The following is a 26,613-nucleotide window of genomic DNA, read 5'->3' as shown; positions in this document are numbered from 1 at the left end:
TTTCCCAGTTTCCATTTCTGCAAAACCGCATCAGCGCGGTATTTTCCGCACCCACTACTCCCGCCGGTCTCCCAGGCCCCACCCCTCCTGTTGTTTATTGGCAGCTGAGCACACGAGACCAACGCATAAGCCAGCCAATGGGAGTGGCCCACGGCGAGACTTTCCCCGGAAGCTGAGGGCGACGCGAGAACCCGGAAGTGCGAGGAGCGCACCAATGCGGGAAACCAACCCGAGGTGATAAGAATGACCAGCGGACCAATGGCGAGCTGGAGGGGGCGGGGCCAGAAGGTCGGCAGCGGCGGAGGAGGTAGTGCGAGCCCGCCGTAGAGCTTGCGAACTCCGGGACAGCAGCTGCAGGGCCTGGCAAAGGTGCGCGGTGAGGAGGGGGCGAGCCCGAAGGACTTGAAAGGAGCGAGCCGGGAAGGGTGCGGTAGGACAGAGGGCTCTGGGCGGGGTTCGGAAAGGGGCGGCTCCCCAGAATGACAGATGACAGTCCAGTGCTCTCGGCTCCCTAGGCCTCAGTTTCCCCCTTCCTAGAGTAGCGGGGGGTGAGAGATTCGCGCCTCCCGGAACGTACTGCCAGCTCCCCGCGCACACCCGCGTCACCAGCGAACTCCAGCCACCCCGAGGAGCCCGTCCCTCGGGGATAACGCGCAGACCACCTGGACGAAGAGTGACCCACACCGTCTCCGTACCCCCACAGTGGGCCAAGCGAACCCCCATTAGAGCGCGTAGCAAGCCATTTCTGAAGCTCTGGATCAACGAGCCAGCGCCCACCCCGCGCCCCCACCGTTAGACCTACAGCCCTGAGCGATGAGAAACCTAACCAGCCATCTCTGGTCCTTGGAGGCCTAGCACCGGGAGCAGGTGCACAGGCCCTGGTTATGGATACGATAGAGGTGACGCCTCGGGCACCTGGGCTTAGACGCACTGGGCATTCGTTCCCGATGCTTCTGTTTACTCCCTGTGGGCCTCCTGGGAATTGATTTGCCCTGTCTGTGTCTTGTTACCCTCTTCTGTACTGCGGAGCTGGAGGGGCTGTCCTCCTTAGGGTACTGAGGGTTAAGTGAGATAATGCACGGCTAGCGCTCAGCTCAGCGCTCAGCACACCACAGTTGCCCAATAAATGCTTATTGTTAGCATACCTGACCCCTCCACTTTCACTGCCAGCCCCCCACACACACACACAAACCCTGTCACAGAGGGCAAGGGGTCACTGGCTCTGGCCCACAGCCTGAGTTCTTCTTGAGATGTTTGACTGCCCAAACTCTAGGCAGCATTCCTGCTGGACAGGCCAAAAAGGAAGGCCAGAGAGGGGACTGGCAACACGGCTATCAGGGTGAGGGCAGGAAAAGGTGGCCAGCCATGTGACAATACATCAGGCCACGAAACAGTTGTGCTTATGAAGGAATGGGCCTCAGAACTGCCTTGGCCAATCTGGGTATGTGTGAGGTTGTTATCTTTGACGCAGACACTCAGTGGTCGGGGTCAGAGGCCACAGAATTTGTGATGAAGGGGGGTGGACTTCAGAGCCACGGAGTCCTGAATTCAAGTCCTAAGGCTGTCACTTGCTCACTGGGTGACTTCAGGCAAGAGGCACTTCACTTCTCCAAGCCTGTTTCCTCATCAGCTCCTGTTGAAGATTGCAGGAGGGTATGTGTAGGTCCTTAGTGCTTAGCACAGGGCCTGGCACACAGTAAGTGCTTAATAAATGCTGGGCAGCGGCAGCATTACTTTTCAGACACACTGCCCTGGAGGTGGTACCAATCCTTCCAGGCTGGCCCCTCCGCATTTATATCCACTCCTTGCTTGTCCCCACCCCCTGATCATAGTGAGTTAAGAGGCCTGGGGGTCTTCAAGCCCTAGGGGGACTCAGAAGTGCATCCCCAATATACCGGTTCCCCTGCCTCATCTCCTCCAACTCCTGGTTCCTTTCAGACCTGGCTCGCTCACAGACGACTGTGGATATGTGCAAGGGGGCCACCCCTGAGTCCAGATGACACTCATGCCAATGGCTTCAGTGATGGCCGTGACTGAGCCAAAATGGGCCTCCATCTGGGGCCGCTTCCTGTGGGTGACACTGCTGAGCATGGTGCTGGGGTCCCTGCTGGCCCTGCTGCTGCCGCTGGGGGCCGTGGAGGAGCAGTGTCTGGCCTTGCTCAAAGGCTTCTACCTGCTCAGCAGCAAGTTGGACAGGGCACAGCATGCCGTCACCAGATACACCAGACCGTCCACAGAACTCAGTGTCACCTCCAAGGATGCGGCACTGCTGGTGGTCAAGACCAAGTCCTCTCCGGGTAAGACAGAGTGGCTGTTTCTCCTCAACTCTTGGTTTTTTTGCTTTGTTTGGATTATGCCACATTTAATTTATCTGTTATCATTTGTGTTCTTTACATTTGTTAAAATTATTGGGGTAACATTGGTTAGTAACAAATTTTCGGTGTAGAAAATATGACGTCTGTTTATTGTATGGGGTGACATTGGCTAATGAGGTTATATGAGTTTCATGTGTACAAGTCTATACACATCATCTGTACACAGCATTGTGTTCACCACCCGGAATCTAGAGTCTCCTTCTCCCCATATGCTTGAGCCCCTGTACCGTCTTTGCCCTCCCCCGTCCCCCTTTTCCCTGGGAACCACCATTCAGCTGTCTGTATCCATGAGCTTTTGTTTGTTTCGTTTGTTCATGCGTTGCTTTATGCTTTATGTCCCATGAGTGAATTTATATGGTTCTTTTCCATCTGTCTTATTTCACTTAGCATAACACTCTCAGGATCCAACCATGCTACGGCAGACGGCAGTGTGTCGTTGTCTTTAAGGCCGAGTAGTGTTCCATTGTGCGTATGTACACCTCCTTCATCCATCCGTCCATCAAAAGGCGCCTGGGTTTCCACGTTTTGGCCACTGTGAAGAATGCTGCAAGGAACATAGGGCTACATGTATCTTTATGAATGTTTTCAAATTTTTCAGGTAGATACCCAGAAGAGGGATTGCTGGGTCACATGGTAGCTCTATTTTTAATTTTTTCATGTTTTCCATAGCGACCACACCAGTTTACATTCCCACCAGTAGTGTGCGAGGGTTGCCTCTTCACATCCTCCCCAACTCTTGTTATTTCTTCTCTTATTGATAATAAGCCATTTTAATAGGTGTGAGGTGGGATCTCCTTGTAGTTGTAACTTGTATTTCCCTTACAACTAGTGATGTTGAGCGTCTTCTTAGACTTTATTTGGGGGAGGGGTGGAGAAAGGGAGGGAGAGAAACATTGATGTGAGGAACATCGATCAGTAGCCTCTCACAAGCCCTGGACCTGGGATGGAACCCGCGACCCAGGCATGTGCCCTGACTGAGAATTGAACCAGTGACTTTTCACTTTGCAGGACAATGTCCATCTGGTCAGGGTGATGTTGAGCATCTCTTCATGTATCTGTTGGCCCCATCTGTATGTCTTCCTTGGAAAAGGGTCTATTCAGGTCCTCTACCCAATTTTTAAACAAAATTTTTTACTTGTTTAATTGTATGAGTTCTTTATATATTTTGCATATTAGCCCCTTACTGGAGATACTGTTTGTAAATATCTCCCATTCAGTTAGTTGCCTTTTTGTCTTGTTGATGCGTTCTTTTTTGCTGTGTGGCTTTTTAGTTTGATATAGTTCCCTCCATTTTTTTTGCTTCTACTTCCCTTGCCTTTGGGGTCAAGTTCATAAAAATTTCTGAGACCAAGGTATTTTAAGTTTAGTGCCCATATTTTCTTCTATATATTTTATTGCTTCAGGTCTTATATTCAAGTCTTTAATCCATTTTTAGTTAGTTTTTGTGCAGTCAGCAGTTGTTTTACTCGTTTGCGTGTGGCTTTCCAGTTTTCCCACACCACGTATTGAGACTTTCCTTTGTCCATTGTGTTTTCGGTGCCTTTTATGAGAATTAGTTGCCCGTGGGGCGGGGGGGGGGGTTATTTCTGGACTCTCAATCCCATTCCATAGATCTGTGAATTTTTCTGCCAGTACCATACTGTTTTGATTGCTTCCATTCTGCGCTTTTGCTGCACCCCCAAACATTGCTGCTGTGTTTTCAATTTCCAGCCTTCCTTACCAGGTCCTGTCAGGGTGTGTGGGGCAGGGAGGCAAGTCTGCGATCTCACAACTCTGCCCCCCGCCCCACCAGCAGCAGAGGTTGTCGGCACCACTGTGTGAAGACTTCCCAGCTGCTTACACCTGGTTTTGCCCAGGGAGCCAGGAAGGGAGCTGCCTCGTCCTGGAGGGAAACTGCCCTCCCCGCCTTACAGTCCAGGCTCCAGTGTAAGGGCTGCAGCACTTCTCCACCGCTGCCAACTTGCTGGAGCCAAGGTGGATGCTGAGCTTCATCTGCGGCCACCGTCCCTGTCCTTCCCCCATCCTGTCCTCCCTACTTCCCATCCTCAGATGTCCCTGTGTGTGGATCTTTTGGGCATATCAGTGTTGAACAGAGGATCCTTTTTTCAGTTATCCGACTTTTTGTATATTACAGGAGAGAAACAATGGAGTCTTCTCACTCCCCCACGATGCTCACGTCACTCTCAGCACTTGCTAATGCAACAGATGTTTAGTGTCTACTACATCCTGTGTGCAGGGTATGAGGTGTCACAGTGAAGAGGTCAGCCCTGACCTCCCAGCCTAGATGAGCTGACAGGTGACCCATACAGTGTCACCAGTGTGGTGATGGGGGAGCAAAGTGGGCCACAGGAGCACACCAGGAAGGCTCCCTGGAGGAGGGGGTACTTAAGCTGAGACCAGAGTGTGAGCAGGAGTGATCCAAAGGAACAGTCATGAGGGGAGAGTGCTCCAGCAGAGGCCTGAGGGTAAGAGTCTTGGGCACTTGAGTAACTAAAAGCAGCCCAGGAAGTATGGCTGACACTCACTTGGTGGGGGAGCTGGTGGAAGGAAGACTAGAGGTCAAGCAGGGTGCAGCTGAAAACCGCTAGGTTAAGAGCATTAAAGGACCCAGAGATGGGGAGGCCTCAGGAGCTAGTACAAGTGGGGAGCTATTCACAGCCTGGCCTCCAGAGGCAGGGGAGGCCCCATCAGGATGCAGGGAGGGCAGAATGATGGGAGCTGTGGCCAGAGGTACAGAGCCACTCCATGTGGCAGGCGGAAGGCAGGGGGCCAGGTGATGCCTCCCAGGGCTGTGGGACAAATGGAAAACCACCAGCCTACCACCCGCGGGGCTGTGGGGAATAAACACACCCACACATGCAGTAGTACCAGCACGCTGAAAGGAGTGGCAGCGTGGCTGGACCGAGCCCTCCAGGACATGGCTTCCCCTGGGGCCCAGCAGCTGACCACTCACCTGAACATGCTTTGCCACTCCCTGCCCTCCCTGACTGTGCTTCTTTGGCTCTTTCCCAGCTGGTACGTTGGAAGCCAAAGCAGCTCTGAACCAAGCCCTGGAAATGAAACGCCAAGGCAAGCGGGAGAAAGCCCACAAGCTCTTCCTGCACGCCCTGAAGATGGACCCAGACTTTGTGGATGCGCTCAACGAGTTCGGCATCTTCTCAGAAGAGGACAAGGACATTATCCGGGCAGACTACTTGTATACCAGAGCGCTGACCATCTCGCCCGGCCACAAAAAAGCGCTGATCAACCGGGACCGGACGCTGCCGCTGGTAGAGGAGATTGACCAGAGGTACTTCAGCATCATCGACAGCAAAGTGAAGAAGGTCATGTCCATCCCCAAGGGCAGCTCCGCCCTGCGAAGGGTCATGGAGGAAACGTACTACCATCACATCTACCACACAGTTGCGATCGAGGGCAACACCCTCACCCTCTCGGAAATCAGGCACATCCTGGAGACCCGCTATGCTGTGCCGGGGAAAAGCCTGGAGGAGCAGAACGAGGTCATCGGCATGCACGCAGCGATGAAGTACGTCAACACGACACTGGTTTCCCGCATCGGCTCCGTCACCATCAGCGATGTGCTGGAGATCCACAGGCGGGTGCTGGGTTACGTGGATCCCGTGGAAGCCGGCAGGTTTCGGACGACACAGGTCCTTGTGGGACACCACATCCCTCCCCACCCTCAGGAGGTGGAAAAGCAGATGAAAGAGTTCATACAGTGGCTCAACTCTGAGGACGCCATGAATTTGCACCCAGTTGAGTTTGCAGCCTTGGCCCACTATAAACTTGTTTACATCCACCCTTTCATTGATGGCAATGGAAGGACTTCACGCCTGCTGATGAACCTCATCCTGATGCAGGCGGGCTACCCACCCATCACCATCCGCAAGGAGCAGAGGTCTGAGTACTACCACGTACTGGAAGTCGCCAACGAAGGCGACGTGAGGCCATTCATTCGCTTCATTGCCAAGTGTACAGAGACCACCCTGGACACCCTGCTCTTTGCCACAACAGAGTACCCAGTGGCACTGCCTGAGGCCAAACCCAACCACTCTGGGTTCAAGGAGACACTACCTGTGAAACCTTAACCTTTAAAAGCCTCCCTTAGTGATGGGGTTTCCAGGGGGAGGAAAATCAAAACTTAAGCATTTCTAGAAACCTTGTCGTTTCCCAAAGGAGACAGATAAGGAACTTAAACATTCTTTACCTCCAATTTTTTTTAAGAAAAAAACTAAATTATTAAGACTTGTCTCTAGGATAACTTATAATTCAGCCAAGTTATTTATTTTCTTCTTTTGAGCTAGTAAAATGTGTGGTGTCTGCCATCCATGCTGGTGGCCCATGCTTGTGGTGGTCCCAGCAGGCGTTGGGGGGAGCCATGTTCTTTGCATGTGACCAGAACAGGTTCTGGAGCAGAATTTGCACTAAGGTGGGGAGAAGCCAAGACTGGGATGAGATCCAGAGACACAACCAACTCCTCCAAGTCTTTCTCTGAGACTGGCTAACAGGTTCTGTGATTTTACCTGGGAGAACCTGGTCCCAGTTTTGAGAAACAATTGAAAGCTTGCTTTCTTAGAGCTTTCTGCTTCCCTACAAAGAGGTTGGCGTTGTGACTAATTCTTACTGGCGGGGCAAACTTCCGAGATGTAAAAGGAAATGAGCGTTGACCACATTTTTAGTTCAGTATCTTGCTTATTTCAAGAGCCAGTTTGCAAGCTCTAGTGTTGGAGGCTATTTTTCCGTATTGATACTATTTTTCTAATTAAGAATAGGGGGATGGCCAGCCTGGTTTTTCCTTCGCTGTCCATGTTTCTCTCACTGCATCTGCAGCAACTCAGCCCAGATGTTTCCGTCTGAACGTTCTCTGGGTGTTCCCGAACAGAATCGCGCTGCAGATCAGGCCGTGTGCAAGCGGGCAGGTGTACCCTCACTCCCCTCTGAGTGTGACACCTACAACTACACGTTACAGAGCACCTCTGAGAAAACAGATGCCACATCACCACCAGGTATGGGTTTTTCTAATCTTCACCTAAGGATATGTTTATTGATTTTAGAGAGGAAGGGAGAGAAACATTGATCAGCTGCCTCCCCTACGCACCCTGACTGGGGAACTAAAGCCACAATCAAACCCCACGACTCTCTGGTGTACAGGAAGATGCTCCCACCCGCTGAGCCACCCTGCCAGGGTTAAGTGAGCGTTTTGGTAATGAATTAGGGCATGAGTTTGTACTGAACCACAAAAGCCTTTGACCACAGCCAAAACATGCCCCCTTTTGTCATGCAGCTCTATCCACGTACTGACCTGACCCCAACCTCCCACAGCCACTGTACTGTCCAGCACCCCTCGGGGGAACAGAACAGATTGCCTTGGAGTGGCCTTATTTTTCTACCAACTTGTGAAATGTCGTATGTACTATGGCCAAGCCGTCACTCTGTGGAAGTAGAATCTTCTCTTTCAATCACACACAGCACAGGGGCCAACACGATGCTGCTACTTCGTGAGACTGGCCAGAACCCCGGTCTCCTGCACCCCGTCAGTGTCTGAGGGGCGCTGAGGGTGCACAGTGCTGTCTCTGGTCTGAAGATCAGTCACTGTTCTTGTGTAGCAAGTGTCTATAGTTATTTATTTGTGTAATAAGCACATTCAGAATGGTTTTCTGAAAGATTAAGGGAAATAAATGGAAAGATACATGAAATGGGCCCAAGTGAGTTATGCAAACCTTTATAAAAAATATTTTCATACTTGTATGCTACCATGAAGGTATTTCTTAAAACCTTAAATCTTCTCTATCTTGGTTTTATAAGCACACCAAGGAAGCCTGATGCAAGTACTTGCTTTGTACTGTTGAAATTGGCACTTTAGCTAAATGTGAAGGACATTATTTTAACAAAAAACTGACTCTAATAAAGTATTTTATTACATTAAATGAATGCCTGAGACTCTGCTGTCTTCTTCAAGAGATGGTCCCATTCGTCAGAGGGCCTCAGACCATCCCTTACATCCGCAGGCCCGCAGCGGAGCGGGCCCAGACGGGAACTCCCACGGGGAACGAGACAAAGCCGGCCGAATGGGCTGCCCACCTGGGCTGACACACACGGCTCACTGATCTCTCACTCAGGACTCAAGGAGCTGAAGTGGTTCTTCATGTTCCTATTTACCGTCAGTCCATGATTTTCTGGGGAAAACACACAAGCCCAGTCACACATTCCTAAAAATTCCTATCTAGAACAGTCAATGCCCGGAACCCGCCCGGGGTCCTGCTCAGGTCTGAAAAGGTTCGCCTCCGTGCAAGGCCTGTGCCGACACCCGAGTATGAAGAGGCCAGAGGACTGGCCGACCACGAGAGAACAGGCCAGGGAACTGTGAAGCCGCGGAGAGGAGAACCACCCAACCCGGGTTGGTGAGGAAACATTCACAGCTCTACAAGGTCAGCCCCGGACCAGCCCAAACCCTCCCCCACCAAGTGGGCTTCCGCGGGCAGGGAGGGGCCGTTGCAGAGCACAACGCAGCCTCTTCTGGCTGCTTATAGAGCAAGAAATACCCACTGCTTGCATTCAATTCAGATTACTCCTAACACATTTTTGGCTTTGTGCAAAAGAGACACAGCAGAGGGGGGCCTACAGGTTAACAGACTCAGCTATGGTCCACCAATCCCAACTTACGGGACGGAACTGACGTTTATGAAACAACAGCAAACGGGAAGTTGGCTGGACAGTTGACGACACTGGGGTATTACTGCTAATAATGATGAAACTGTGGCCTTTAAGTTCTCATGTCTTAGAGACACGCTCTACAACATCGTGGGGTGCTGCTCTGACGTCGGGGGTACCCTCGATATAACATGGACCAGGGGCGGGGGTGGAGGCAGAGAGGAAGAAAGACGGGCTCTGGGGTGAGAAATGCTGATGTTCGATGGGAGGCGCATAAAAATTTATCTTACTAATCTTTATCATTTTTAAATTTTCCACTTAAATATAGTGAGGCTTGAATGAAGCACAAACACTTAAAAAACAGCTAAGCCCTGGCTGGGTAGCTCAGTTGGAGCATCCTCTGTACACCAAAAGGCTGCAGTTCATTGGGGGCTCATATAGGAGCCAACCAATCACTGTTTCTCTCTTTCTCTCCCCTGCCCCCTTCTAAAAAGCAACAAACTATGCTCAGGTGAGGGTTAAAAGCTGCGCTGATTTCCATCACAACTGAGAGTCGTGGATTCCCCGCCCCCAGTGCCGGCTGCCAAGGCAGTAAGTAAATCCTTGAGGGAAGAGTACAGGGAGAAACGCATAAAAGCTCAAGCGTGAACTGCCATGAACGGAAGTTTAAGGCTGACGCCACAGCACAGCTGAAAGGACTGAAATCTAAGTGATGTGGGGCTTAACTTACAGAAGTTCTATTTACACATCTGTTACGTAAAGGAAGGCACACCCGCTTCAAAAGACCCACGTTGGATGCAGAGCTGAGTACCACTCCCCAAGAGCGTTTTAAGAGAACGTGGGTTTAATAAACAAACCTAAACAGGGAAAATTTAAGTTTGCCCTTGACATGGTATTTAAACAAAACCAAAGGGCTAAAACTCAGTATTTAGACAACGAACACGGCCCACTACTCACTAGGCAAAGAAAATGGTCCACAGCAGACGGCACACAGAATTCCTACATAAAACAAACGTCACAAATATTTTGTTTTTAGGAAACATAAAAACAGTGGGTTGACATGTCATTTACAAATACGTAATATAAAAACGCACAGCCCCCTTGGACAAAAACCCATCAAATGTTTTTTATGTGACTTCCCCTGTCCCCACCCCCTTACTAAAATAGGCCATTCCGGTGAATTGCTAGCATCTGCCATCTTGTCTTTCGAAAATTAAAGAGTGGTGGGCACATGTACTATGCAGATACTATGCAGAGTGGGAGAGAAGTGTCTTAGAAAAGGGGCCAGAGTTGGCCGAAAACATTTGGACAAGTGTGTCTCAAAACAGCGTGTCCAAGTTTCACTTCTGGATTTCACTCTTGAAGACAAAAAGTATCTTAGGAACTACACTCTGGGCCCGACCTGTGGAGTGACTGTTCCTCTCCTGTCACCCTCAATGTGAGGGGCACTGAGAGCCTCTTTCCTTGGACACCCTGTCCCTGTCTGTCTGGCCCAGCGGACACTACATGGGCGCAGGCGCTGCCTGGGCCCTTCCATACCCAGGGCACAGCTGGGCGGCGGGCGGTCCTCCTGGCCAGCGTGAAGTAAGGCATTCCCCTTCTCTCAGAATCCCGTTCACTTTCTCAGAAGCAACTTGGCAAAATCAGCGTTGGACATCTTGGGAGCTTCAGTGGCCGCTGAGGTGGTGACCGCCGGCTTCGGGGCAGGGCCATTCTCGGCCTGAGCCACTGCGGGGCTCGGGCGTTGCAGGGCGCGAGGCAGCAGAGAAAGCTGGGTCCTCCCCTTTCCCCGCCTAGAAGAGCAAACACTGAATGTACCCTTTAATGCGACACTTCATGACCCTGGTTTATTTGTGAAAATAAGCCAGGAGAGGCTTAAATCACTCGAAGTTCAAAGGTAAAAAAAAAAAAAAGACTACAAGGATAAGACAAAGCCTACGTCTCCTAGATTGATTAGTAGGTAAAAACCACATTAACTAATTTGGCCTTTTCCTCAATTTTGGCAAAGACCAAACCTCTGCAATGTAGTCACCTATGGGTCGATGAAAATGGCTGTATCCCTTCACACCTCACCAAATCACCTGGCAATTGTGCTGTGTCACCCTATTGGGTAAAAAAAAACAGCGTTTATACGAAGACAGCCAGAGGTTACATTACCCTGGCAAGCACACGGTTGTCGGGCCTTCTTTAAACATTCGGATTCAACCGGCAAAGAGGACTTTAAAACAATCAGAGAAAAACACGGCCCTAAATAAATCACAAGTGTAAACTGGCAAACGCCAGCACGGGCCCCACGCCTGGGCTCGCTCTCTTCAGGGCCGTGCTCCGGACAGCCTCTCCGGCGACCACACTGGACAGCGGGCCCTGGCTTTCTGTCCTATGCCCTGCGCCAATGGAAAAGCAGCCGACCCTGGTGCCGGCCAGCTGCACACACTTACGCTCCATACATCTGCCGCGGCACCCCGGGGCCGCCCGGTCCTCTCCATGCTTCCGGCTTCTCTGGACCCTTCCTCTGCGGCGGGTTGCTGATGGCCACTTTGATGACGTTCTCTTTGATGGTCATGCCATCCATCTTCATGACAGCCTGTGAGGCCTGCGATTCATTTTCATACTCCACGTAGGCCAGGCCCTGGAAGAGACCAGAGCCAGGTCAGGGGCTGCAGAGCCAGGACACCACTGCCTCCCTCCAGCTGGGGGGCCAGAGTAGGCACCCCATCAACAGGTGACCTTCCCCACCTCCACCATCCTTTGTCTACAGGTTCCTCTCCCTCCCCTGCGCTCTCCTCTGCGTTTCTGTCACTGCTGCACCCTCAGTAACCTGTGTTAAGTTCAGCACCTCTTGTGCTTGCTCCAGCAAAAAGGGCAGACAGACCAGTATAAATCCAGCAGACGGCTGAGGTGGCCTGGACACTGGGGAGCAGCCCTGGTGTGCCCTAACGTCTGTGCCTTCGTCACCCCCTCAGTTCACACCCTGTAACTCTCCATTAACCTGGACAAGGGGGAGGGGGAGAAAGGCGATCCGAACTCATGCTCAAACACTACTCCGAATGTGGCGCAAAGCGGATCTCACAAGAGACCAAGAAGGGGCTGAAGGGCTGCATGACGGGAGCCTGGTGGCGGGGCCTGGGCAACGGCTGGAGGCCTGAGGAAAGGAGGGTCTGGGCAGGAAGGCAGAGACACAGAGGACAGCCGCTTACCCCAAGGCCCCAGTGTGGGCTCTGCACTGTGCTCCCCTGCTACTTCCTGGTAGGGTTTTTTTGGTGTTTTTTTTTTTTTAATGCCTTGTTCTTTTTAATACAATTAGCTACAAACAGATTCATCTGACTCCAAATGCAAGTAAGCCTAGTGTACCTATCCTTCTCTTAACTTATTTGTTTCTTAGTTAGCAGACACAGTAGGAATCCACTCTAGAAACCAAATAATCTGTGAACAGACGCAGGAACAGGTTCGCCCGAGCCTCGGAAGGCTAAGCGCTGTCCGTCCATTCAGACGCTGACCTTTGGTTTGCCGGCCCGGTTGGTAACCAGCCTGATGTCCTTCACGGTGCCGTGAGCCTTACAGATCTCTTCGAGTTCCTCTTTAGTGCAGGAAAAGGGCAGGCCGGAGATAAACAGCTTGTGCTTCTCCAGGGCAGTGCTGTACCTGAACACCTACAGGAAGAATGGAGGGAAAACCAATGGCTCGAGGCCCTGCCCAGCCCAGCATCCTCGTCTACAAGTCCACGCCCCAGCCAGGCAGAGCAGAGCTGACTCTGGGCGCTGGGAACTGCTACCTGGGCCACCCTGGGCATGTCACTTAACCTCACAAGTCTCCACTTCCTCCTCTGCAAAAGGGCAAGAATGAGAGTAGCTACTCTCAGAGTTTGGGCGAGGATCCCACGAAGTAATATAAATACATAAAACACTTAGCACAGTCCCTTGTCACCCCTAAGCACTCAACGGACAGTCACCATTATCACCGTTCCTCAGTTCATGACCATTTATCAGCGAATGCGCGCTTGAAGTGACCGGGCCGTGAGTCGGACCTCAGCTAACCAGCTCAGGACAGACCCCAGTTAGTGTGAGAGTCCGGTCCTCATTCCCTGGACATTTTAAATAACAGCAGCTTCACAAAAAAAAGCGTTTAGTCTGTGACAACCGTTCACGAAAGGCATCTTTTTCCCACAGACATACCTTAAAATCGGGATTTTTGCTCTTGTCCACACACGGGGAAACAAACATTGGCCTCCCATCTACATTCTTCCGGTCCAACTCCAGAGCCTGCAGGGCCGACTTCTCCTCTTTAAACTCCACGTAGCAGTAGCCTCGGAAGTCGCCCCGGTTGCTGAAGATGGGCCGGACCTCAGCCACTTCCCCACAGGCCTCAAAGAGTGGCCGGAGCTTCACGCCCGGCTCTTCCATGCTGTAGGGCAGGTTGCTGACGAAGACGGTGATGCTGTCCTTGCTGCTGTCGTGGGTCACCTTGGGCATGTCCCTCTTCAGGGCAGCCGCCCTCTCCTTCTGCTTCGAAGGGGGGGCAACATCTACGGCTGCACTTTTCCCGAAGAGTCCTGTCTCCGCTTCTAGGTCCTGTGCTTCTGCAGCTGGAGGAACGTTGTTCTCCACCCTTCTGCGTTTAAAAGGCTGCTCTACAGGGTATAGAGAGAAAAGCAGCAACGATCACTCGTTTCTTCTCTGCCCTGAGCTGGCCCAGGTACACGCTCTTCCCACTACAAGCAGCAGGTGTGCCACAGCTGCACATGATAAACCCTCACTCCTCTCTGCACATATGCACCAACAGCACCTGCCAAGCCGTTCTTGGCTCACCAGCTTATTCCCCTGCTTTCTGGACCCTGAGTACATTTGAATAAATGCGCTAAATCAAGTAGTCCTCACTGTCTACTTTTAATTATAAAAAAAGGTCAGGGAGTCTAAAAGTTCAGGCAGCAAATTCCAAGGCCCCTCTTGTAAGAAGCCCAGGTCACCACAGGCGGGATGGGGCTCAGGGACCTGCATTTAAACAAGCACCTTAGGTGGCTCTGAAGTACGTGCTTCACATGTGGGCTGCGCTTGGGAAAGCTGTGCAAAGGGTCTATCATTCCTAAAATCTTACGCTGTGTCTCGTGTCCTTCAGGAGAACTGAACAACATTCTACTGCACCCCACTCTCCCCACTGCCTCCAGAGGGAGAGTACTGAAACCCAACTGGCTCTGGCCCTCTACTTCCAGACCCTTCTCTCAATTTCCCACTGCTTCCTGTGAAGTCTAAGTGCTGCATGCTGCGTTCAAGAGCATCCCTGAGTGGGGCTCAGCTGGAGTACTGTCCCATAAACCGAAAGGTCACGGGTTCGATTCCCAGTCAAGGTACATATCTGGGTTCCAGGTTCGGTCCCCAGTAGGGGCACATGCAAGAGGCAACCAATCAATGTTTCCCTCCCTCTCCCTAAAGTCAAAAAGCATGTCCTTCAGTGAGGATTAAAAAAAAGAAAAGAAAAAAGGAACATCCCTGCATGGGGCCCAGCCAGCTGGCCTGCCTGTTGCTCCAGCCTCACCACCCCCGCACCTGGCCCCAGCCGGCATTGCGGCCTGAACCCAGTTATCACGCTCACAGAAAATGCCAGGCTGTTTTGTGCCTCGCTATTTGCTCACACCAGCTCTCTGGCTTCCCATTTTTTTTCACTTGACAGTCTCTCATCTGACAGTCACTCAGCCCTCCCACAGATGCCAAGGTGCACACATCACTTTCCTGTGACCTCTCTCATGCAGGGAGCTGACCCACAAGCGCCTCCTTTGGCTCCCACTGTCCCAATCACGTGCCACTGCAGGCACGGCACACCTGCCTCACCCTACTAACCAAGAGCTCTGAAGGGCCATGGGCTGATGGTCGTTTCTAAAGGCCCTCTAAAAGCCCCACAAAGGTGTGCAAGGAAGATCAACTAAATGACGACTCCATCACTACTTCCCTCTGGCTGACGACTTTGCACAAGGAAAATGTATGTATTTCTTTAATGTCTACAAACAGTTCTTTACCCTGACTGACTTTGCTGAAATAAATCAGACCCACACCTGCCCATTCCTGAAGTTGCAGGGTTGAGAGAAACACTGGTTGGAAAATTCCACCAAGTCAAAACCACAGGTGGGGCAACGAGGCGGGTGTCGGTGCAGGGTGGGGCCGGGCGGTGCTAGGGGGACACTGGACCATCCACACGTGGGGCAGAGACAGGAAGAGCTCGGGCACGGGAGCCCGCGTGGGGTGAGGAGGGCACCACACAGAGGGGGGGAGGCCACAGCACAGCGTGGGGGGAGCGGGGCCCAGGCCCCTGTGCAGGGCAGTACCTGCACAGAGCACAGAGGCCAGCAGTGGCAGGAAGGGTGACGTTTTCAAAGGGTTCAAGGAAAAAGTCCTTTGTACTGTTTTTGTGCAAGTTCTCTGGAAGGTTGAGATGTTCCACAATAGAATTTCCGAAATCTCTACCTTCTTCGTCATCGCCCCACTCCTTCTCATCATCCTCATCTGCTTTGCGCTTCTCTGCGCCTCTGGCCTTTTTCTTCTTTTTCAACGCTTTCTTCTCGGCCCGGGCCCTCTTCCGGTGTTCGGCCTGTTCTTCTTCTTGCTGTGCGAGAGCTGCTTCCTTCTCCGCCGCCTGGAAAGTGGGGCACATGACTCATCACTGGACACAGCAATGGCCTCAGCTTCACTGACTCGTGATGAGAGGAGAGACGGAAGGGGGCAGGGGACAGGCTGGGGAAATCCATGACCCAAGTTCCAGGACAAGACCATGAAAACACGCAGAGGGTGTGCTCACAACTTCCCCCACTGGGCACCTGGGCCCCTCAGCGTCTGCCCCCCAAATCTTCAGCAAGGCTCACAATACCCCCAGGAATCACGCACCAAGAGAAGGACAACAATCTCTGAAACCAGGGCCCTAATTAATTTGGGGGTGTTCATACTCCAATCACTAGGCTAAGCGAAGCACCTTTTTATTATTTTTTTCATCTATTCTAGTAAAGTTTTAGGGCCAAAATTCCCCTACTACATTAAGAAAGTATTCATCGTTCGGGCTAAAGTTTTAAGTGTTTCTAAAAAAATACTACACACTCTGGTTTCTCTTTAGATTGTGTGCATCTTTCACCTTTTACTAAGAAATCATACAAGACTGGTTTAAATATTGGTTCAAATATTTCACAGTATTCTCTAAGACACATTTTAGAAAGACCTCACTCAGGTTTTGACAAAAAAACACCCATCCCAAACACAGTCAACAGCATCATTACCTTCATTCTCTGCTCATTAACGCGTGCTAATCGGGTTTCGGTTTTCTGAACTGCGATATCCCAATCTTCTAAAGAACCTTGAGAGAGAAAGCAGCGAACTTTCACTTTGTGGGGTTTTGAGAGATATAACAACATGTGATTGTCTTAATTTCTCCACATTCCAGAAGACAGCTCTCCCGTCAGACAAGAACTGGAGCGTTAGCTCCCCATTTTAAGTCCATTTCATTATGGAGGCTGGAAATTCTAGAATCCCAGTAGTCCTTCAGGGTGTTTAAAACTCCCCTTTTCTTTCAGAAAAGAGACTTAAAAACTAGAGTATCATCTATCATGGGCGCTCCCTGGAAAGACTACGAAAACATTCCACTCAAAAGGTGTTAAGACATTTATATTGGGTTGGCCAAAAAGTCTGTTTAGTTTTTTCTGTAAAATAAGTTTTCATTTTCACCAATAACCTTACTGATTTGGCTATTTTGAGTGTGTCAGCTGTCTCCCACGTGGTATAACACTGATTGTTCTCAATTTATGTCTCAATTTGATCGCTATCAACTTCAACTGGTCTACTGGACCGTGGAGCATCGTCCAGCGAGAAATGTCTAGCACGCAACTTCAGAAACCACTTTTGACACGTTTTGTCAGTCACAGCACCTTCTCCATACACTGCACAAATCCTTTTTTGCATTTCAGTTGCGTTTTTGCCTTTCTTGAAATAATAAAACATCATATGCCAAAAATGTTGCATATTTTCTTTCATCTTCAATATTAAAATGACTACACAAAAATTCACCTATTTTGATAAGGTTTTTTTAAAGATTTTATTTATTTTCAGAGAGAGAGGAAGGGAGGGGGAAAGAGGGAAAAAACATCGATGTACGAGAGAAACATCAGTTGGTTGCCTCTTGCACGGCCCCACCCAGGGACCTGGCCCACAACCCAGGCATGTGCCCTCACTGGAAATCAAACCAGAGACCTTCTGGTTCACAGGCCAGCAGTGCTCAATCCACTGAGCCACACCAGTCAGGGCCATTTTTTTGTTGTTTTATTTTTTAATGCATGCTGATATGACAGCTGTCACAATACAATCTAACAAAATTGTTTCAAATGAAGTTCAAGGCAACTAAGAGCTACTAGATCCATCTTACAGAAAAAAAACAAATGAACTTTTTGGCCAACCCAAAATTAAGACTAAAAATTTGCAAAACATCTCAAATGATAGATGTTGGGGTATTTTGCAGTTGGTTGTTGTTTGGGGATTTTATTTCAAGTTCTGAGGGGTCCCCACCCAAAATCCAGACCAAAGCCCAGATAAACTCACTATTTGCCCATTAGAAATATAATACTGAGGCTCTGAAATTTGGCAGGTGAGCACAAAAGTGGCCGTTTGCCACTCTGTGCTCCTTCGGTGTGGGGTGGTTTTCTCCAGCAGAGGTTCTCAACTGGAGTGATCCTGACCCCCAGGAAATATTTGGCAACACCTGGAGCCATTTTTGGACACCATAACTGGGGGCAGAGAGGAGTGCTACTGGCATGCAGTGGGTAGAGAGGCCAGGGATGCTGCGAGAGACCCGATGATGCACACAACAGCCCCCCACAAAGAGCTCTGAGAGCCCGTGCCAGAACTGAACCACGGAGAGAGCCCCTCGGCTCCAGAGCATCTGGGAGGAGCCAGCCCCACAGTGAGCACCGCTCGAGGGCTGCAGCCGTGAGCACAGCCTGTGCTTACAGACTCCGGGCCACAAGCAGAGAGCTGAGCACCCCACCTTCTGTCCTCTCCATGGTCAGCAGCACTTCGCAGACATGCTCCGGGTAGTCACTGGTGCACTGGACAGCCCGGTGCAGAGCTTTCCTGCAGTGCTGCGTGTCACCGTGTGCCCTAGGGAAGAAGGCCAACAGGTGCTGCCACCAAGGTACAAAGCAGAAGGCACACAAACAGAGGGACAGTCTCCTCACGGGTCAGTGCCACAGGACCGGAAGCTCCGCCACAAGGAGCCACTAGCTCCCAGCGCTATCCCATAAAGCACTTCTTCCACATACCAAGTCCCATGGTTGTGGCAAAGAAGACACTGTCATTGTCTGGGGTGGAATCTAAACTAGTTTTTTCATGGAACACCATTTTCACTTTCTAAAATGGTAAGTATTTGGAGTCCTAAATAACTGGCATAAACAAAAGCTTTTGGGAGAATCCTCCAATTTTAGGAGCACCAAGGGGTTCTGAGACCAAAACGCTTGAGAACTGCTCACAAAGAGGAATATGCAACGAGCTTTAGCAGCGCCACCTCTGGGGGTGGGGTTATGGGGAACTTACACTGGTGGGGACCACTCTGTGTGCTGTGCGAGACTGAGCCCCGTGAGAGCAAGCCCTGAAAGGGGCTAGTGAGTCTCCCTGGAAAACCCAGTAAACACGCAGGTGGCAGGCATGACTCCACTCTAACACCAAGGGTTCCGGTGGGAACCAGGCCTGGGAATACACTGTATCCTCTAAAGCGTGTTCTGCTTTGTTTTGTATGGCCCTGGTGACATAAACCGGACTGTTTAAACTCAAGGCATAAGGAGTAGCTCCTTATCTCATGAAATACGTGGCAAAGACCCTCTGGCGTCACCAAGACTAACAGACCCTCACCTATGACAAATCTCTGTGTCCCTTCAATTGTTATCTATAGGTGATACCTGTTTTTGTACGACTATACCCCTTTTGACATTGATTGATGAGCTATCCACGTATGATGTGTACACCTACACATACCATTCCCGATGAGAGCCATTTGCGAGAAGGGCTTGGGGCGGTCCCCACTAGAGGGGATTGCCACCCCCTTCCCCGCCAGAACAGCAAGATTGTGTCGGGATGACTCATTTACCATCCGCAGAGGACTCGAGGATTCTGCTGGATGGAATTCCTCCCACATTTCACTGTCTTTGTCCAAGATACACTGAATAAAAAAGCTGGTCATATTCTCTATGTCTTCCCTATATTATCAATAGTATTGCATATAGCGTATTTATTTAAAATAACTTTAGAGATTTATAACAGGTACACTGTAATTGCATGTTAATTTTCTAAAAATTTAGGCATAAAAATCTCGAAAAATATATCCAAACAACTAATGGTGGTTACATCTGGGTCCATGACTGTAGGTAATTTGGGTTTTTGCTTGGTGCTTTTTAGTATTTTATACTTTTATAAGCAAAGCAAATATAATAAAAAAAAAATAGCTCCCCAAAAAGTCAAATAAGACATTCATGCCTAGAAAATGAAAGCAAAACAAAACAAAAAACAAAGAAAAACAGAAAACTAAAAGAAACGCATAGCTGTAACTGCCCAGGCACAAAACACTAGATTTGGTTCTCCAGCCCCGCCCACTAATGAAAGAGACGGATGAAACAAGGCGGCCGATGGTGAAGATGCAAGCCCAGGCCAGGCACGGGCAAGCGGGGACCCAAGGTGGGTGCCCCCCCACCCCAGGTGGTTACCTTTCCAGGTTGTAATACTCGAGCCACATGTTGGCGTACTTGGCGTTTCCTCTGGTCATGATGCTGTCCCAGAGCTCCCGAGCTTTCTGCATATTATTACACAGTCGGGCCTAGGACGCAGGAGAAGGCTCGGTCAGAAAAGCACCTGACCCTTATGACGCCGACACCCATTACAAAATAGACTCCAGCAGCGCTGCTTGAAAAGCCGCCCCTTGTCCAGAACAAAGAGCGGGGGCCTGGGGGAGCTCACAGTACTGGCCAGGCGCCTAGTTTGTTTTGGGGTTTTTGTTTTTTATGAAGCTTCACTACAAGTCTTAACGTGAGACGTAGCGTAGAGAAAGACTGATCTAGAAGCAAATGCCAACTCCTCATTGACTAAGTGACTTGGGCGGGTTACCTAACCTCCCTGAGCCTCGGCTGCCTCATCTTTAAAATGATTACCACACAAACGTCCCGTCTAGAAACTACCAGATAAATGTTTCTCTGCCCTGACTTCCCCTCAGAGAGTAACACGTTAGACTTTCACAACTCTATGAGCTCTTCCCAGGCAGGTGCCAGGCCCTACTCCCCGTGGGGTCCTTGGTCCAGTAATAACATTCAACTCCCTGTACCCTTTAATTATCTGTCCAATCGTCTGTTTTCCACACTAGGCTACAAAGCTTTTTACTAGTGCAGGGACCATGTCAACCTCATTACTCCAGCACCTGGTCAAGTGCCTGGCAAACAGCACAAACCTGACATGCACTGAGCGAGGGAGAGAGGTGGTATGTGAGTGAATGCCTGGTGTTGGGACATTCGTCGCACACCTTCTACCTGGGAGCTAACGTTCTAAGATATAAACAAATGTGTACGCAGCTAGGTAAATAACATGAGTCCCCACAGAGCCTGGACCATCGGCAGAGATTCTGACTCAACTTCAGCCACACTCTCAAAGGACCTTCAAAGGTGGATGAAACCAACGAATTTGTCAAACATTTACCTCAATCCTGGCCCAGTTCTGCATGATCATGCAGCTTGGATCCCCACTTTCATTGAAACCTTTAAAAACAGAATCAGTCAAAATTAGAAAGCAATTGAGAGACAAAAGGGCCTTTGCCTGAAAAGGCCCATCAACCGAGAACAGGAAATACGACTGGACGAAGCAGCAGGGTGGAGCCCCACTTACGTTCTTCCACCTCCTGCTTCAGGTAGTCCAAAGCCCGAGCGAACGCGGACCTCAGCTCTTCCAGCTCTTTACTGGAGTCTGGGAGAAATTGCAGAAGAGGTTTGGCTCTACGAAACCACATACCACGTCTTTTTTTCAAATCCTACACTGAAACTCACAGGGGCCTGTTAGGCACCTGGCATCATGCCGACAGCACAGAAATTAACTGTCCAGCCCCCGCCGCCATCAGGGAGCGGGAGAGAGAGGCGCTGGAGCAGAGCGCGGCACGGCGGCACAATGACAACAGCAAGCACAGGGTGCCGTGTGTGGGTCTCCCCCGCCAGTGGAATGGTTGAAGGCCGAGTGCATGAGCGTGCAAGGACGCGTCACATGGGGTTCTGGTTGCTATTCTTTTTTTGAGGGGTGAAAGGAGAAAGGAAGGGGAATCCTGCAAAGGTTCAAAATATTTAACAGAAACACAGCAGTCTTATTTAGAGAACTATCTTGTGTATATAGAAGGGAGAGAAGAGAGAAATACAAAATGCGACCTAAGAAGCTGGCAAGAGCCAGCATAAAAATTTTTTTCACAGGGGGGAGGGCGAGAGGGAGCTACCAATGGCTGGTCTACAACACTTGCCCAATCACGGTGCACTTGGGCGCTGGGACATCTCACCCAAAGATATGCTAAGAGAAAGTGCAGTTCTAACGTAAAGCACATGAACTTAAATACCTTGTTTGAAATCAACCCTTCTCCTCAGGTAATCAAGGTACGCTTGCCAAATCTCCACATAATCGGTGGCCTGAATGAAACCCGCACTCAGGGCTTTTTCAAAGGTTGCTGGAGTTGAAGAAAAAGACAGGGTTTGTGGCCAATTCAAAAAGCAACTAAAATAAAGTTATCAAGATTATTATAAAAACCTCTACTGACTGGAAAATACTACATGATTTAACATAACGATAAGGTGCAACCGACTGAAACGAGCTAGAAGGAAATGTTCAAAAGAAAGGTGACTACGGCAATGCCCGACCGCTCCGGAAGAGGCTTGAGTCCCAGGTCAAGCAAGCCTGCAGAAAAGGCTCCTGGAAGGTCACAGCAAGCACTGCATTCTGTTAAAAAGCTCCCAGGAGCCCAAAACACATCAGTGTGTCTCCCACCCAGAGCCCTGTCTGTCACTACTGCCCCCCCCCCCAAAGCAGCACCCTGGCGAATGCCGGCTTAGTGACTGTGCCAGACTCCGGCCTCTGACTTGGGACAAAAAGCCCTGAAGTCTTCCCACAGAAACGTCCGCACCAGCCATCACTTGATGGTCAACTCCGTGTCTTTCCAGGGCCAGGAGGTAGCGACTCCACAGGGCGACGGTCCACGGGCAGTTCCTAACGGCACGACCATGGACAGACAGAACCAGATCCTTTACCTTCAGCTGCCGGTCCTACGACACAGAATTCCAGGGTTAGCAGATACAACCTTATGGTTAAGACATCACCACCCACAAGGCACGTCCAGCACAACCAACTGACAAAAGAAAGTTCCTTAGAAATGTCTCTTGTGACCAGTTTCCTCAAGAAAGAAACCACGAGGGGGAGTGAGGGAAAAGAGAGGTGGAGATGGGAACCTGCAGATTAAAACAGCCTTAAGAGCATCAGCAATACTAATGTACAGGTCAAATCTTTTATACATATGTATTGAAATATTTACCAAGGAAATGTGATTTCTGGATTTAGTTTAAAGTGACATGGGATGAGGAAGCAGGATGAAACTACGTTAGTGCCCGTAGGTAACTGCTGAAGCTGGGCTGGGTATGGGTACGTGAGGTTTCGTCTTACTAATCTGTCTCCATTTAATGATTACCTTTTCCACGATGCAAGGTTGTAAGAAAAAAACCTGTTATAAAGTCCTCAATAGTAAGGCTATGTAACTTTTTTCAGTTACTGGTCAGTCTGAAGTAAGTTAAAACTCCAGGAGCACTTCCTAAGTGAGGGGCGAGTAGAAAAGGAGGGAAAGGAGGGTGAGCAGGGGCGAGCAGGGCGCAGCTGACCCCAAGCTCTCTGACAGGTTTTACGTAGACCCCAAAGCGGCGAGAAACAGGTGGAATCAGAGCAGTTGTCTTACTAGGTACTGACTGTAGCGGATCCACAAGTCTGGGACCAGGCAGTTCTCAACCAGGGCGCGCTCGAAGATCAGCTGAACGCGGGCAGGGTCGCCGACTTTCAGCTCAAAGTCGATGTACGCTTGGTATTCGGCCAGCCGGGGCGCCTCTGCTTCCAACTGGGACAAGAGAGACTGGCAGTGAGCTGCTGACACCGTCGGGGGCACAACACAGCTCCACATTCAGCTGTGGGAGCCCAGCTACACCCAGATGAGAATCACCAGTCCCCACTCAGAACCGCTGCGCATCCCGGTCTACAACCTGATGGGCAGCGGGAGAGTCCAAAGTGCCTTTTGTGGCAATAGCTACAAAGGCCCCTTAATCCCTTTTCTCAATCTATCCCTAAACTACAGGGACTTTAAATCTCCTACCCATCAGGAACTGAGTGAAAGAGAAACGCAAATGACCAATGCGAGCCATCCTTCCAGAAGAGAAGTTACTTTCTCGGCCTCGTGGGTGGGGGGAAAGCGGCCACACTGGAGTACTCCATTCCGAGCATCAGCTCCTGCCGGGGCTCAGGCACATGCAGAAGAGGGAAGAGGCTATGCTGCATGTTGACGGACCAGAAGACACGCCATCAAAAGTATTTTTAAACAAAATCCTCTTAGTCAACTTGTTTTCTCCTCAGCCACGCTCTGCTGACAGTCAAACCAAACTGAACCGGCTGAGGCTGTCACCGCGGAGGCTTCGGGAGTGCAGTTCCAACCACACCATTCATGTGTGGAGAGGGGGACACATTCCAGGCAGCAAGAGCGCACTGAACACAGAAAGACGATGTCTCAGAGCCTCGGTGCCCAGCAGTAACGACAAATTAGTTACCCGGACACAGCTAAAACTGCCGGATGAAATATACAGAACGTCTTGAAATCACCACCACACTGGTAAAGAAACGAGAAACGCTAAGGACAAAACCTAAGTGACGGTGGTTAAGGTAAGTGAAGGTTAAGCTTTTGCTGGCTTAAGAATATAAAGACTTTCATCTTCACAACAACCCGTGAGGCAGTATCTACCTACCTCCACCTGACACTCAAGGGAAATGAAACACGAGGAGGCTAAGGACTAGCCCCGATCAGAGAGCTACCGAGTGGCAGAGCTATGATTCAAGCTGGAGGGAGCCTGGCTCTCAACTTCTGTGTTCTCACTCACTAAGCACGAGACACCAAAAACAAAGCCAAGAAACCCAACAAACCACCAAGAGGATAAATACAAAGATATCCACACCTGGACATACCGTAATGAAATTGCAGGACATCAAGCCAAACCAATGAGGTATTAAAGTCGCCCGAGGAAGAAGTAAGGGTTACCTTCAAAGGAACAAGAGTTAGCTGACTTCTCAACAGCAGCAACAGAAGCCAGAAGACAGACAGATACGTTTAATTCCTGAGAGAACACAACTGTCGTCTAGAATTCTATACCCTGAGAAATTAACTTCCAGGGAGAGCAACAAAGTAAAACCTGTTCAAACAAACAAAAAGTGAGAAAACCTTTTACTAGCAAATGTCAGGTGTGGGAGACTCTACCTACCTGGTGGACCACAAGCAAAAGAAAAGTGATTCCAGATGAAAAGTCCAGGACACATGAAGGAAAGAAGAGGAAAGAAAGCGGGAGGGACAGGCAGGGAGTTCACGTTAACAAGCTGGCCTGTATGATACAACACTGACAACAATGCCTGTGGATCAAACAAAAAGGCCAGGAATACGAGACAACAAGAGTCTGAGTCTCAGGCGTGGCAGACGAAGTTAAAAGTATTCTAAAACCAAGAAAGATAAAAGCACGCCACTTACAAATAATAATTGTTAAAAGAAAACATACAACACAGAAAACCCAAAGGAATCCATAAATTATTAATACTAATAAGAATCTAGCAGGTTAGGTAGATAAAAATTAATATAAAAAACAAATCACATTTTATATAACAGAAACAACTAGAAAAACCTTTAAAGAGATACCTTTTTCAATAGCATCAAATAGCATCTAAAAATGTGTTCAAGAAACCAGTGAATTTATAACTGTATAAAACTTTACAGAAATACAAGGCCGCCTTTATTTCCTTTTTAGCATAAATTTTATTTATTGATTTTTAGGGGGGGGAGGGAAGAGAGAGAGGGAGGCAGAAGCAGACTCCAGTTTGTTGCTCCACCTACTCATGCACTGAGTGGTGGATTCTTGCATGTGCCCTGACAGGGGGCCAAACCCCCAACCTTGGCACGTGAACAATGGTCCAACCAACTGAACTAGCTGGCCAGAGTCTATTTCAAGTAGCACAGGCCTATGGCATGTTCACAGATGGGGAGATCTGACATTTAGAAGGTGTAAATTCTTCCCCAAATTGATCTACAGATCCGATGCAATTCCAATTAAAAAAAATCCAACAGTTTTTTACAACACAGACCTTGGGAAGCTGATTCGAAATTCCATGAAAGCATTAAGAGCTAATGAAAGCCCAGACGCTCCTGAAGAGGAACAGGAAGGAAGGGGCTCATGCTACCTAAGATCAACACTGATAAAGTTATCAACACTACAGTGTCATATAAGCCAGTGGAGACGGCCTAGAAAGGCCAGAAATAGAGCCACACGTGAATGGCCAGCTCATCTCTGAGAGATGTGGGACAGCTAACAGTGACGGGAGGGCGGACTTATCGGAGTCAGCGCTGGACAACAGGTTCCCCACGCAGGAAAACAGAACTGGACCCTGCCTCATCCCACACACCAAAATCAACTGCAAACAGAGACCTAAACTTGAAATACAAAATTTTAAAGTTTCAGAAGAAAATAGAGCTAAGTATATTAATGACTTCGGACTATAGATAGATTTCTTAAGCATAACAAAAGCTCAAACCATAAGGAAAAGAACGATAAATCCAATTAGGTTAAAATTAAGGCTGGTCGTGAAAAGATGCCATTTTTAAAAGTAAGAAGATAAACCTTGGGGGGAATATTCTACAGTACATACAACCGAAAGGAAGAATTAAGTTCCAAGACCCCCACAAATCAATCAGAAAAAAAGATAAACCAAAAGGAAAACACGTCCAAAACTTCAACAGGCACTTCCCCAAAGAAAGAAAACCTGAATGGCCAACAGATGTGAAAAGGTGCTCAAGTTCATTAGTGATCTGGGAAATGCCAATTAAAACACCAGTTTCAGACTCCACAAACTGGCTAAATTTAAGTACGTCAACATGCAAGGTTAGCTAAGGCAGTGAGGAATCTCAGATGCCGCTGGCAGACGTGCAGATCGATAACCTGGAAAACAGTTCCACTCCTCGGGGTACACTTAGGGAAACTTTTCCACGTGTACCTACCAAGAGATGCGTCAGTGGTCAAAGCAACGCGCCGCTCCTCGCACAACCTGGCAAACAACCCCCCTAAGAACTTGGATACACTGTTACATACAACCCTAGAGCAAGACAAGTGGACTGGAGCCATACTTATCAGCGAGTGAAACCCCAAAACATGTTGAAAGAAAATATACAGCATGATCCCATTACATACAAGTTCAAAAACAAGCAAAATTAAACAGTCTATTAAGGACACGTTCATAGGTTGTACAACTGTAAAGAAAAGCACGGGAATGAGTAT

General features: G+C 49.5%; 2 protein-coding genes across 3 annotated transcripts in view; one reads left to right on the top strand and one right to left on the bottom strand.

The window, feature by feature from the left end:
• Nucleotides 1–277: 277 nt before the first annotated feature.
• On the top strand, nucleotides 278–8,306 carry FICD (FIC domain protein adenylyltransferase). Of its 2 annotated transcripts, XR_011651403.1 has the most exons (4): nucleotides 278–369; nucleotides 1,939–2,297; nucleotides 5,388–7,381; nucleotides 7,660–8,306. XR_011651403.1 is itself a non-coding variant. In XM_024566586.4 (3 exons), exons 2-3 carry the CDS (start codon nucleotides 1,997–1,999, stop codon nucleotides 6,461–6,463), a joined length of 1,377 nt encoding a protein of 458 aa, XP_024422354.2. In that variant the 5' UTR covers nucleotides 278–369; nucleotides 1,939–1,996; the 3' UTR covers nucleotides 6,464–8,306. The 2 variants fall into 2 exon arrangements, 1 of the variants encoding a protein (XP_024422354.2); XM_024566586.4 differs by having other exon boundaries at nucleotides 5,388–8,306.
• A 1,546-nt stretch (nucleotides 8,307–9,852) lies between these two features.
• SART3 (spliceosome associated factor 3, U4/U6 recycling protein) overlaps nucleotides 9,853–26,613 on the bottom strand; it is a 28,336-nt gene continuing 11,575 nt past the window's right edge. Inside the window, exons 7-19 of the mRNA XM_024566585.4 lie at nucleotides 22,998–23,153; nucleotides 22,179–22,317; nucleotides 21,618–21,725; nucleotides 20,909–20,986; nucleotides 20,723–20,781; nucleotides 19,744–19,853; nucleotides 18,036–18,148; nucleotides 16,279–16,355; nucleotides 15,479–15,647; nucleotides 13,199–13,653; nucleotides 12,524–12,676; nucleotides 11,465–11,655; nucleotides 9,853–10,819 (exon numbers count right to left, since the gene is read on the bottom strand). Coding sequence (XP_024422353.2) covers nucleotides 10,642–10,819; nucleotides 11,465–11,655; nucleotides 12,524–12,676; nucleotides 13,199–13,653; nucleotides 15,479–15,647; nucleotides 16,279–16,355; nucleotides 18,036–18,148; nucleotides 19,744–19,853; nucleotides 20,723–20,781; nucleotides 20,909–20,986; nucleotides 21,618–21,725; nucleotides 22,179–22,317; nucleotides 22,998–23,153 — 1,986 coding nt within the window. The 3' untranslated portion in view covers nucleotides 9,853–10,641. The remainder of the gene's footprint in view (nucleotides 10,820–11,464; nucleotides 11,656–12,523; nucleotides 12,677–13,198; nucleotides 13,654–15,478; nucleotides 15,648–16,278; nucleotides 16,356–18,035; nucleotides 18,149–19,743; nucleotides 19,854–20,722; nucleotides 20,782–20,908; nucleotides 20,987–21,617; nucleotides 21,726–22,178; nucleotides 22,318–22,997; nucleotides 23,154–26,613) is intronic.

The sequence above is a fragment of the Desmodus rotundus genome, chromosome 7 (assembly GCF_022682495.2).
Source record: "Desmodus rotundus isolate HL8 chromosome 7, HLdesRot8A.1, whole genome shotgun sequence".
Classification (NCBI taxonomy): domain Eukaryota; kingdom Metazoa; phylum Chordata; class Mammalia; order Chiroptera; family Phyllostomidae; genus Desmodus; species Desmodus rotundus.
The sequence above is the reverse complement of the archived record's forward strand: the minus strand, read 5'-3'. Positions and strand labels throughout refer to the sequence as shown.

Excerpts from the sequence above, each read along its gene's own strand:
- FICD (XM_024566586.4), top strand. The coding sequence starts at position 1,997 with ATGACACTCATGCCAATGGCTTCAGTGATGGCCGTGACTGAGCCAAAA. Across the intron at positions 2,298-5,387 it reads CAAGACCAAGTCCTCTCCGG|CTGGTACGTTGGAAGCCAAA; the intron begins GTAAGACAGAGT and ends GCTCTTTCCCAG.